The sequence below is a fragment of the Chrysochloris asiatica genome, unplaced genomic scaffold, assembly GCF_000296735.1.
Source record: "Chrysochloris asiatica unplaced genomic scaffold, ChrAsi1.0 scaffold00020, whole genome shotgun sequence".
NCBI classification, from domain to species: domain Eukaryota; kingdom Metazoa; phylum Chordata; class Mammalia; order Afrosoricida; family Chrysochloridae; genus Chrysochloris; species Chrysochloris asiatica.
The window spans coordinates 15,807,794-15,820,554 of NW_006408538.1; the positions used below are offsets into that span (position 1 = coordinate 15,807,794).

At 46.7% G+C, this 12,761-nt stretch overlaps 1 protein-coding gene across 1 annotated transcript in view; it reads left to right on the top strand.

Annotated features, from left to right (window-relative positions):
• Positions 1–12,761, top strand: part of CDH23 (cadherin-related 23) — a 569,346-nt gene that overhangs the window by 339,619 nt on the left and 216,966 nt on the right. Inside the window, exons 13-14 of the mRNA XM_006835863.1 lie at positions 3,197–3,346; positions 3,794–3,952. Coding sequence (XP_006835926.1) covers positions 3,197–3,346; positions 3,794–3,952 — 309 coding nt within the window. The remainder of the gene's footprint in view (positions 1–3,196; positions 3,347–3,793; positions 3,953–12,761) is intronic.

Consider the following 12,761-nt stretch of genomic DNA (forward strand, 5'->3'; position numbering starts at 1 on the left):
CACTGAGTCAACTTCGAATCACAGCAATCCTGTATAAGGTTTCCGAGGAGCAGCTGGTGGGTTTGAGCTGCTGACCTCGTGGTCCAGATCCTGCAGCGCCACACCCAAATTCCATCCCTCATTAGGGTTCTTTATATACCTTAGTTGTATAGTCCCACCTAGTCCCCTCCCTAGAGGGGAGTCTCAAAGACTATGGAGTCCTGGTATGGCTCCATAGTTCTGTAGAATAAACAATGGACTGCTAACCACAGGGTTGGTGGATCAAACCCACAAGCTGCTCCTCAGAAACCCTAAACAGGATGGCCATGAGTCGGCACCAATTCTATGGCACTTAACAACAAAGACTATAATTAGAAGAGCACATTAAGTAATTCACTGCACTGCAATATTCACTAATGAAACCTGAACACTTGTCCCTAAGATCAAGAAGACAAAGATGCCCATTCTCACCACTGCTGTTCTACATTATACTGGAAGCCCTGGTTAGAGCAATTGGGCAGGACAAAGACATAAAAGGCATCCAAATTACAAAGGAAGAGATAGAACTATCCCTACTTACACTGGCATTGATCATAAGTCTAGAAAACCCTAAAAAATGCCCCCCAAACTGTTAGAGCTAGTAAGTAAATTCAGTGGAGTTACAGGAAACAAAGTCAACACACAAAAATCCCTTGTATTCTCACGTTACAACAGGAATAAACCTTGAAAACTTTATGCTGAGTAAAATAAGTCAGCCACAAAAGGACAAATATAATTGTGATCCCACTTGTGTGAAGTGTCTAGACTAGGCAGATGCATAGAGACACACAGGGTGCTAGTGGTTACCAGGATCTGGGAATGGGGATACTGAGTTTGGGATGAAGGAAGTCTTTTGAAAATATATAATGGTGGTGGATTCACAACATGGTGAATATAATTAATATCACAGAGTTGTAACTTAAAAATTATAAAATGGCCAACTTTTTGTGATATATGTTCATGCAAGTACCTGCGTGAATTTCCTGGGGAAAGGGGTCCAAGAATGGACTATTGAGGAAGGTTCTCTGGTGGCTGGAACAAGAGGGAGATGGAGATTTGATGCTGTTCTCTTTTAAATCATTTGAAAATTGTCTATGTCCCTGTTTACAATAATTTTTTTAATGTTAGGAAAATAAAAACAGGACACTGATGAGGTTTTTTTCCTGAAAGGTTTTAAGAGGAAGGACCAGGCTCCTTCCTGGGAGTAGGACTTAAGGATATAGTCCCTCCCCTCCCAGCCCCCTAATGTATGTGGATGTGGGTGGAGTGGGCTTGAGGTGGAGCCCTGACCCCCTTCTCTGGCCTCTTCACCTTCATGCCTCTGTCCCTCTCCCTCTGTGTCCCTTCCCACTCCCTAGCATACCTCCCTTTCCTCAGGACCCCAAAGACATGCCCATCCAAGGTCAGAAGGACTGTACCTCTCAGCAGAGTGTGTTCCTGGGTCCAGTTCGACCCTGCCCCTTAACCTGACCCAGAATCTTTCTCACTGTCTTTTCTCTGGTTCTTTCCTCCTCTGGCTGTCTCTCCGGCTCCTTCTCCCTGTCTCCATGCCCTTTGACTGACCAACTCCCACTGATAGAACTTGGTAAGTGAGCCTCCAAAGGGCAGGGCAGGGGCTGGGGAGGAGTCCTGGGCACTGGAGGGAGGGGGCTTCTCAGAGGGTGGGGCTTTGGCCATCAGTGTCCCTTTGTGTGTCTCATTGGTCCCTTCTGTCTGACCAGGTCATAAAAGCGTTGTACCCCACAATCTGCAGGGGAGCCCCTCTGCACTGGGGGCTCTCAAGAACCCATTGCTTGCTTGGACCCCAGGGTTGGCAGGTGGGACTAAAGGACGCTCTGTTCCCACTTGCTGTCTTTAGAGCCTCTGAGCCCTGAAAAAAAAGCTAATGACAGAAAAGGCCCCTGTGTTGCCAATTTAGAAAATGGAAAAAACACATTCATTCAACAAATGTGTCTGAGTGTCTGTAGTCCAGCCCCTGGGGGTGAAGAGCCAGGTCACAGGCTTGGTTAAGAATGTCATTTTCTGCACAGAACTCCCTGCCCTGAATCAGGTGGGAACTGAAAATGTGCAAGGACCACCCCCACTTTAACAGGGACCAGGGCTGGTTCTAAAAGGGAATCCTCAACACTCCCTGGACAGCCAAGAAGAGAGGGTTCAGCAGGAAAGGACCCCTGCTCCCAGAGGGGCTCAGGCTTGGGTCCCCAGGGCTGAATGAGAAGGATGTGCCCAGGCATCACTGTCAGCCTAGTGGGCATCGGGACCCAATTGGGCCCCTGCAGCAGATCCAAGAATGGTTGGCTACAAGCCATAGGCCGCCCACCCTGCAGGGCCAAGGGAGTCACTTGAGAGTCATTTTCCCCAGGCAAGCAGGCAGGAAGAGAAAGTTGAGCCACTTTCCAAGCAGGGACTTGGGTCCGTGGAGACATCACGCTTTGTATGAGGATGCCTCAGGCAGCACCCCTGAGGCTCTGGGAGCCTGGCCCAGGACTTGATCAATGTGACCAGAAAGTCCCAGCCTCCTAGCCGGTGGGGTTGGGGTCCCGGCATATAAGAGAAGCGTGGTGGCTGTGGCAGCTCCATGCTTACTCTCTGCCCAGTGTCCTCCACATCACCACACTGACCACAGCATGGGGGCACGGGGGCTGACGTGGCCACTCAGTCTTCTGGGTGTAAGCAAACCGACTGTCCTCCCCGGCGAGCATGTTCCAGAGAGGAGTGGGGAGCTGGATGCTGCTTCATCCATGAAGTCCCCCCATCCCAGCCACTCGTGCCCACCCCATTTTGTTTCTTCCCTCCTCACCTAACTTGGATCTTCCATCTCCCACTGAGTCTTGTGGCTGGCAGACCCTTACGCCATTGGGGTTACTAGTGCAGAGGAAAGAAACAGGTGGAAGATGGGTCAAACCTCTTGGAAGAGATATTGCAGGCATCCAGGGGGTGATGTAAGGAGAAGGAACTGGAAGAGGCATGTTGAGCATCTAGGCCTGGGACGAGGCAGGTCCGGAAGCCAGACCAGGACCACTGGGGGATGGGGACAGACAAGCCCTGCTCTCCTTCTCAAACCCACTCTACCAGCAGCACCACCAAAACAGCTCCCAGCCCCCCTCTGGAACCCTCAGCTCCGTTCCCACTCTGGCCCTGGCCCTCCTGACTGACTTATCTTTCACTCTTGTTCCAGGGCCTAAACAGCATGTTTGAGGTGTACCTGGTGGGGAACAACTCCCATCACTTCATTATCTCCCCCACATCCGTCCAAGGGAAAGCTGACATCCGCATACGGGTAGCCATCCCGCTGGACTATGAGACCGTGGACCGCTATGACTTCGATGTAAGCCTTACTCCCCATCTTCTTGGGCCAGATGGGCAGATTTCAGGGAAAGCAAGAGATAATTCATTCCTCTGCCACCATCTCTGCCGCCTTTCCCTTGTGTGACTGCACAGAGAAGCCCACTGAGAGGCAGAGACTGGGTGGGGTCTCCCCTTTTTGGGGACAGGGAAATTCCCAGGAGTTGATTGGCACTTTCCCAGGTACCACATCGGGGTCCTCTAATGCCCATCTCCTGCCAGCCCAGCCCCGTCTGCCATCCCTCCCCATAGAATCAGTGGCCCTGTGGAGCAATCAACAGAGGAACTTGAAGTAGCATCCATCTGGGATGGGCAGTGACTGGTCCAGGTGCTCTGTGGCTGGGGCAAGCAGATCTCAAGGAGGACTTTGCAGGGTGAGGGCTCTGGGAGCATGTGGGGGCTCACCCAGCCTCCTGTTCTCTGTACCCAGCTCTTTGCCAATGAGAGTGTGCCTGACCACGTGGGCTATGCCAAAGTGAAGATCACCCTCGTCAATGAGAACGACAACCGGCCCATCTTCAGCCAGCCTCTGTACAACGTCAGCCTGTACGAGAATGTCACTGTGGGAACCTCAGTGCTGACAGTCCTGGTGAGTCCCCACCCTTCTCCAGGTCACTGAGCACTCAGGGCTCACCGGGCATCAAGATTTACCTCCAAGAAATTTGGGCAATCAGAAAGGGAAGCCCCCCAAGCAGTGTTGTTGATAATCAGCATCTGGTACCCGTGTCCAGGGCAGCTAGGTGGGAAAGGAGCCAACTTGGTAACAAATAGATTGTCTGCGGCTACTTTGGTTTTCTGTCTTTTCCCTGATGGGACCAGGAGTCCTGGAAGTCCTGGTCTAATGGGTGAAACAGATTCCAGCCACCCTTGAGCGGTGGCCCTTCAAGGGAAAAATGGGTTCCTTGATGCTTCCTGGGCATCCCCAGCTGCATGTTCCTTTTGACCAGGGACTCTTTCCAGTGTCCATTTGTATCATCAGTCTTCTTGATTGCAAAGGATAGAAACCTTCAAGTGGTTCAAGTCAAAAAAAAGTATTGACTCATGCAACTCAAAGGAGCCCTGGTAGCGTAGTGGGTTACACATTAGGCTGCTAACCACAAGATCAGCAGTTCAAATCCACCAGTCGCTCCATGGGAGAAAGCTGAAGCTTTCTGCTCCTGTAAAGATTTAAAGCCTCAGAAACCCTGTTCAGGGTCATGCAGCAGCCACAGCGTTCAGCTACCGAGCTAAGCAGAGATTTCAGGCATGGTTGCATCTAGGTTCTGTGCTCAGTTGGGCAGGACTCTAACTTCAGCACTGGATCCTGCTTTTCTGTGTTGGCAAAGAGGGACACCCACACCTCTAGGCTTTGTTGTTAAGTACTGTCAAGTAGGTTCTGACTCATAGTGACCCTGTATAGAGTTTCTAAGAAGCGGCTGGTGGGTTTGAACTGCCAACCTTATGGTTGTAGTCCAGTGCTTATGTTCAGCGCCACACCAGGATGTCTAACGAATTCATCAATTCTAGTGGGCAATTTTTTTTTTCATATTTCCAGCAAAAGTTGGAATTTCCAAATAGGACTGTCAGAATAGGCACATTCATAGAGACAGAAGTAGACTTGTGGTTACCAGGGGCTGAAGGGGAGGGGAATGAGGAGTTACTGCTTAAGGGGTAGAGTTCCTGTCTGGAGTGATGAAAATGTTTTCAAAAGAGAGTGATGATGATTATATACAAACTGAATATAATGAAGGATACCGACTCGATGGCACACAACAACAACAACAACTGATAGCGAAGTGCATTATAAGATAGGCTGCTAACCGAAAGGTCAGTAGTTCGAATCTACCAGTCACTCCATGGGAGAAAGAAGAGGCTTTCTTCTCCTGTAAAGATTTACAGCCTTAAAAACCCTTTCCAGGGTTGCTATGAGTCGGCATCAAGTCAGCAACATACAACCACCATCAATCACTGATGCATCGAAAAATGGTTCGAGTTGTGTTCTGTATGTTTTACCACAATGAAACAAAAAGTTCCAGAGCTGATTCTCATTGGCACCATGTGTTGGACCACCCTGGAGCCCCTGCTAAGCCAGGCATAGATCACACTCTCTCTAGAGGAGTCAGTGCTTGGGGTCAGCCCATCAGATGACATGGGCTGAATATGGGGGACAAGGCTTCCCCAAAAAGGTTTCTGTTCCCAAGAAGAAAGGTATAGGGTGGTCAAAGTGGTACATGTCATTATACAAGCACACAATCTTACCCATATTTCTTGTTATTAAGTACCATCAAGTTGGTTCCAACTTATAGCAACCCTTGTGTAGAGTTTCCAAGGATCGGCTAGTGAATTTGAACTGCCAACTTTGTGGTGAGCAGTCCAGTGCTTATCTTACAGTCTGCCCATAGTTGTTGTTAAGTGCCATCAAGTTGGTTCTGACTCATAGCGACCCTGTATAGGGTTTCTAAGGAGAAGCTGGTGAATTTGAACAGGTTCAAACCTACCTTGCAGTCTAGTGCTTTACTCCCACCGTGCCACAACACCACACCAGAACTGCCCATAGTAGTGGTGTGCTGAGTCAGTTCCAACTCATAATGAGTCTGCATAGGATTTCCAAGGCTGTAAATCTTTATGGGAGCAGAGAGCCTCATCTTTTTCCCGCGGAATCGCTAGTAGTTTCGAACTGCTGACCTTGAGGTTAGCAGTCCAGCTCATAACTACTACACTACCAGAGCTCCTTATTAGGGGCTCAAAATGTGATGGTGTTTAATTCACTGCTGCCCCCTACCTGCCCACTGTGAGTTCCTGGATACCAGAGTCCTCTCTCCCATTTCTTGCTGCATCCCCACTCTAGGCAAAGACATTGCCTGTATATGCCAGGCCCCCTGCTCCGAAATGTGTTTACTTTACAGACAGATGGTATGAAACTGTATTGAGCCCCTAGGCCCTTCCCATCTGACAGTTATTAATATTTCAAACAGATGTTTAACTAGTCAGGCCATCAGACGTAAACAATAAGTCTGCTTCTGCTGCTGTTTCTGTCACCCCCTGCTTCCCCCATCCCTGGCTCCATCAGCCTTCACCAAGGTGCTCCATGCAATAAATCTCCTGGTGCTTGAGGCTCCCTGGACCCTCTTCCAGCCTCCTGAGCCCAGCTGGACAGCAAGAGCCAGAGGCTCCAGCCTTCTGGACCCAAAGAGAGCATCTTCAGCCCCCTCCACCTTTGAATATCAGGGCAAAGAACACTCAGGCAGCCTGTGTTTCAGGGATCTCACAAGGGGAGCAGACCCATCCCCCGCAGGCCAAGAGCTCAGATGTCAGGATCAAGCTAGGTGGGTGTCAGGGATTCATTTCCAGCACTCTTGCTGAAGATGAAAATTCTCACTGTGCAGACCCAAGTCCCCACGTCCCTGAGCAGGAGTGAACTATACAGTGTGGATAGGGGCAGTTGTCAAGGTGATAAGACCAGTGGGTCAAGCCTGATCCAGTCCCGGCTGGCAGTGAGAGTAGGTACTGGTGAATGTAAGCCAAGACCCTCAGTGTCTGTGGGAGTTGGTGCAGGTCCTTGGTCAGCTGTGGACTCACCTGACCCTTCTCCAGTGCCTCACCCAATTCCTTCTCAATCCCCTGCCCCCTCAATTCCAGAGCTTGTGGACTAGTGTCACCCTTAGGTACTGAGCTGCTGGAAACTGCTGGTCCCAAAAAGGGGAAGGGATGGTCACACCAATGTGGACCTAAATGTAAACCCCAGGAAAGGGTGGCAAAAGGCCCTGGGAGCCAAGGCCTGGGTCTGTGTCCTTGGGTGTCCATATCTCCACCCTCTAGCACCTGATCGTTGGCCCCTGAGTTCTAATCTTGGGTCTGCCACTAATCTACTATGGCTCCCTGGGTTTCAGATTTTCCATCTGTGAAATGAGAGAGTTGGGCCAGGCCAGGGAGGTGCATATTAGAATCACCTGGAGAAGCTTCTAAAAATCGCAACTTGCAGGCATCACCCACCAATGATTTGTATTTATTAAATCTGGATGGTATAGGTCCAGGCATCAAGAATTTTTAAAAGGATGCCTCAGGTGACTCCAAGAGTGAAACCCCAGTGCCCGGAACTCGGAAGTTTGGCAAGGACACACTGGCTTCAGGGCCGGCTGGGGAAGATTAGCCTGCACCCATGCTCCAAGGAGGACTCGAGGCAGTCCAGCCACAGTTGCCGGAAGCCAATAAGGAGGCGGCATTTCCATGGGGAGCAGCTCCTGGGTCCACCCCCAGGGAGGGATCCAACCAGGGTCCAGATTACCGGTAACCAAGCCAGTTGCCACCAAGTGATTCTGACTCGCAGCAACCTCATGTTCAAGTGTTGTCAAGGCTGTCCTAGTGTGGTGCTGTAGGATAAGGACTGGACCACAGAGTCAGTTTGAACTACAAGGTCAGCAGTTCAAATCCACCAGCTGCTCCTCAGGAACCCTTTACAGGGTCACTATGACTTGGAACCGACTCAGTGGCACTAAGCAACAATAGCGGTAACTTATTACAAGTAGCTCGCCAGACCTTTCTTCTAAGGGGCCTCTGGATAGGTTCAAACCACCAACCTTTTGGTTAGCACTCTGTCAGTAGGGACTCCTAGCTGCTGTTTACTGAGAATGGACCATTACAGATATAAAGTAGTGAGTTGCTAGACACAAGATCGGCAGTTCAAACCCACCAGCTGCTTCTTAGAAACCCCATACAGGGTCGCTGTGTGTTGGAACTGACTCGACGGCACTGAACAATATGATAGTAGACTGCTTGTCTGAAGCTGGATTGAGGGGACTAGAGTGTGCCCTTGGAACCTTCCATCAACCTTTGGCACAGGCACTATTTGAAGACCATTAATACACACACACACACCTCTACCATTTCATGAATGGGGAGGCTGAGACCCCAGGGAGGAGAAATGACTTCTCTGATATCCTGTTAGGAGCTGATGGCAGGCCCAAGTCTAGAGCCCGGTCTTGAGGTGGCCAGTCCACTTGGCACTGCTTGCATTTGGCATGTGGGGCAGACACACACTTTTCCCCACACCCTGTAGAGGTGGGACGTGTGAGTGGAAGCCAGGCCCGTGACATACAGTGGAGATATAAGCTTATAAAACTTAGAGCCTGCACGAGATGCACCAGGCAGGAAACATAATGGATTCCAAAATGTTTTTCATGTTTAGATGTCACAATGTTCCCCAAATGACCTTCAGAGAAGCTGGGATGAGCTGAAACTTTTTAAAGTCAGGGAGGGGAACCAGGTCTCCTTCTGTCTACCACTTTCATTCGCACATAATGACAACCTGCTGTCAGTGTGCAGGGATCCTAGGGTTTACCCACACTGCTCGTTCCTGCAAAGATTTTAGGTGGCATGTGGCAAGCACTGTTCCTTTGTTTTTAATGTGGTAAGTATATATGAAGGCAGTCCCTGGATTCCAAACAAGTTCCATTCCTCAATCTGTCCTTAGGTCAAATTTGTACTCCAGTCAGAACTGTTAGTGTGGTTCATATCTAATGTCAGTTGCTCAAATGTTCTTCTTACTATGTAATAGATACTGTATCTATCTATACATTAAAAGAAGGAGCTCTGGTAGCATAATGGTTACGAATCAGGCTGTGAACCGCAAGGTCAGCAGTTCGAAACTACCAGCTGTTCCGCTGGAGAAAGATGAGGCTTTCTGCTCCCGTAAAGATTTACAGCCTCGGAAACCCTGAACAGGGTCGCTATGAGTCGGAACCAACTCCATGGCACAAACAACAACAACATACATTAAAAGGAGTCCTGGTGTGGTGCTGTGGGTTAATGCACCAGACTGCAAGGTTGGCAGTTCAAGCTCACCATCGGCTCCTCAGAAACCCTATACAGGGTTGTCATGGGTCAGAACTGACTTGACGGCACATAACAACAACAACAACATACATTAAAAAAATTTACACATCGTTAGCAGAATAATATGAGGATAAGTCAAAAAGTATTGCTACAAAATCTTAGAAACATTTATTAAGCAAAAGCATTTCCCTCACCTAGGTCTATATATTTCTGAAGATGGTGTTTCCATCTCTTTAACACTTCTCCAAAGAACTCTATACCCTTCGATTTGCATATCAAAACAGCAGTTTGGGCTTTCTTGAGCGATTCAAATTATGTTCCTTTTCAGCATCCTCTGAGTTTTAGGAAACAAAAAGATGTCTGGAGGGCCAAGATGAGGGATGGAGGGTGCATAGCATAAGGTTTCCTAATGGGGGTCTCTTAAAACAGCCCCCACTACCCTTGAGGAATGAGCACACTGCCATAAAGGAACTGAATTCCTTAGCGAAACTTTCCTGGCCTTTTTCCTCACCAATACAGTTTTCAATTTTTAAAACTTCGTCATAAGAAGTCTCCATGATCATCCTGTGTCCTTCGAGAACGTCTGTCAAGATTATCCCTTTGGAATAATCATTTTAAAAGAAAACCGTTTGCCTTGACCTTCTGAGCTGACCTCGCTGCCTTGAATGTAACCGGCCCAGCAGATCCCCTCAGAAGTCACTGTTGTGATTGGACCTTTTTATGAAGGCATCTTAACGAGACTAAGACTAGTGCTTTACTGAGAGAACTTGTCCGCAGCCATCCACTGATCACAGGGATGACAACCTGCTGTCAGTGTGCAGGGATCCTAGGGACATGTTTGAACACATTGTGTTTGGAATAAACCCATGCATGTATGTAGTGGAACCCTTGTAACAATATTTTTTTTTACTTATCCTCATACAAAAATAATAATTTTTTTTTAATGCACAAAGTAGCCCCATATGTGTACATACAAGCCATTGTATGTACCTCAAATTTTTAAATATAATAGGTTTTCTGGAGGCTAGTCTGTAACTCCGAGCTGTTTGTAAGTCAGACATTCATGACCTGGGACTACCTGTATGAAAACACTGTTTTACGTGTACAGTCCAGTGACGTTATGCTCATCATGTTGTGCAATCATTACCACTATTTGTTTCCAGATTTTTCCATCACCTTTAGCAGAAGCTCAGTGCCCCTAAACAATGAAGGTTTCACTTTCCCTCCCTTCCACTCCTGGTGACCCACTCCTTGGTCTCCATGGAGAACCATTCTTAACTCTGATAATTATACTTTTTAAATAGTGAGTCGGGCTGCTAACCTCGAGGTCAACAGTTCAAAACTACCAGCTATTCCACAGGAAAAAGTTGAGTTTTTCTGCTCCCCTTAAGATTTGCAACCTCAGAAACCCTATACAGGGTTGCTATGAGTCGAAGGCAATTCCATAGCACACCACACCCCCCACCACATTCGTTTTGAAGTCCTGGTATGGCGCTGTAGGATAAGTACTGGACTACTAAACACAAGGTTGGTGATTCAAACTCACCATCTGCTCCTTGGAAACCCTCCACAGGGTTGTTATGAGTTGGAACTGACTCAACAGCACTTAACAACAATAAATATTCTTTTTAGGGCAACCAGTTCCAGTTTTCCATTTATGAATAATATGCATCTGATTGACTATCTTGTCATCCAACATTTCGCATCTACGACAATAGCAAAAAATCTACTTGTTCAACTGTTTTGTGCTTTGATGATGTACATCTGGCAGTAATGAACATCTAGACTATGTGTCAACTTGTCTAGGTCGTGATTTTCAGTTGTTTGACAGTTATGGAATGATGCGATTTGGCAGCTACATAATGATGTGATTTGGCAGTTACATGATGATGTCATTTGGCAGTTACACGATGATGTCATTTGCAGTTATGTAAGGATGTGATTATGGAGCTCTGGTAGCGTAGTGGTTATGAATCGGGCTGAAAACTGCAAGGTCAGCAGTTCGAAACTACCAGCTGCTCTGGGGGAGAAAGATAAGGCTTTCTGCTCCTGTAAAGATTTACAGCCTCAGAAACCCTGTTTAGGGTCCTTATAGGTTGGAACTGACTCAATAGCACTTAACAACAACAATGATGTGATTTAGCAGTTATATAATGATGCACTTATTATGATCTGATGTGGTCTCCTCCATTCTTACGTAACAGATTTTCCCATAATTACCTGGTCTTTGGAACCTAATCATGTTGATGAGTAAAGAGTGGGTATAATGTCTTTCATAGGTAAATTTAGTTTGGTTAAAAAAATAATAATAATAGGTTTATTTGAAAAGAATTGAAAGTAAATAACAGTACTTTATAATAGGTGATCACAGATGTGGCAAAACCGACAACAATGCTATATAGATGCTGAAGTTTGGGAAACATGAGTGTGTTGACAAGAGACTGTCACTGACCAGACAGATGACCTTGGACACCAGTTTTCTGTGTCTTTGAAAGTAATCCCTGTCCTGCCTACCTCCCAGAGTTGTTACTAAAGGGAAGAACTATTAGGTATCTTGAGTTGGGTTTCTTAACAGTGGTGCATGAAGCAGGGATTTGGGGTAAGTGATTTATGGATAGTGTTTCCAGGAGATTGTGTTCACACATCAGAGTAAAGTATGTGAAAGCCCTAAACACGGATAATCCATGATGCTCCCTTTTCTGCTTACTTAGGCATTCAAACCAAATATGTGAGTTGTGTGTGTGTGTGATTCACTGCCGTCGAGTCAATTCTGACTCATAGTGAACCTGCATAGGGTTTCGAGGCTGTAAACCTTTATTGGAACAGAAAGCCTCTCATCTTTCTCCTGAAGAGTGACGGGTAGGTTTGAACAGCCAACCTTGCAGCTAGCAGCCCAGCGCTTACCCAGGGGTATATGTGCATGTATGTGTGTGTCTTAGCGATCCAGGATGCAGCATCTTTTTAAATGTGACGATAATGTCTAATTTTTTTAAATGGTGTATGGCATTTTAGTGGAATGAGACAACTGGATGCAGGGTTTTGTTTTGTTTTTCCAAGTTATACCACATTTTCTACAAAAAGAATTTTCACAATAAAGTAAATGGGTCAGTGAACTTAGTTGTTTCAATCATGAATGTAAAATTCTGGTGATCTCCCACAGCGAAAAATTGACTTACACCAATTTTACTTTAAACGGTTCACACTTCAATTTTGATGCTTGTTTCATAATAAGTGTTGTAATTATAAATGAAAAGATGTAGTGAAAGAAAATTTCATGATTGAAAAACTAATACTGCAATAAATCACTAAATTTTTAGAGACATCTTTCATCTCTTGCATGTTATAATTCAGCATTTCTTTCTAGTCTTCGCTCTTACATAGTCTTTAATGATTTCATCACAGTTAAGCTTGTAAACAATAGCTACTTGACTTCCATAGATAGTAAGACTAATGAATCTAGTCTTTCGTGAATCATTGTCCACTGAGGGTTTTTGAGACTCTTTAAGGATGTAAATGAGCACTCTGTTGTGCAGTTTGTTATCATTGGTGATCATTACTGTTATTATTAAGTACCGTGCAGTCAGTTC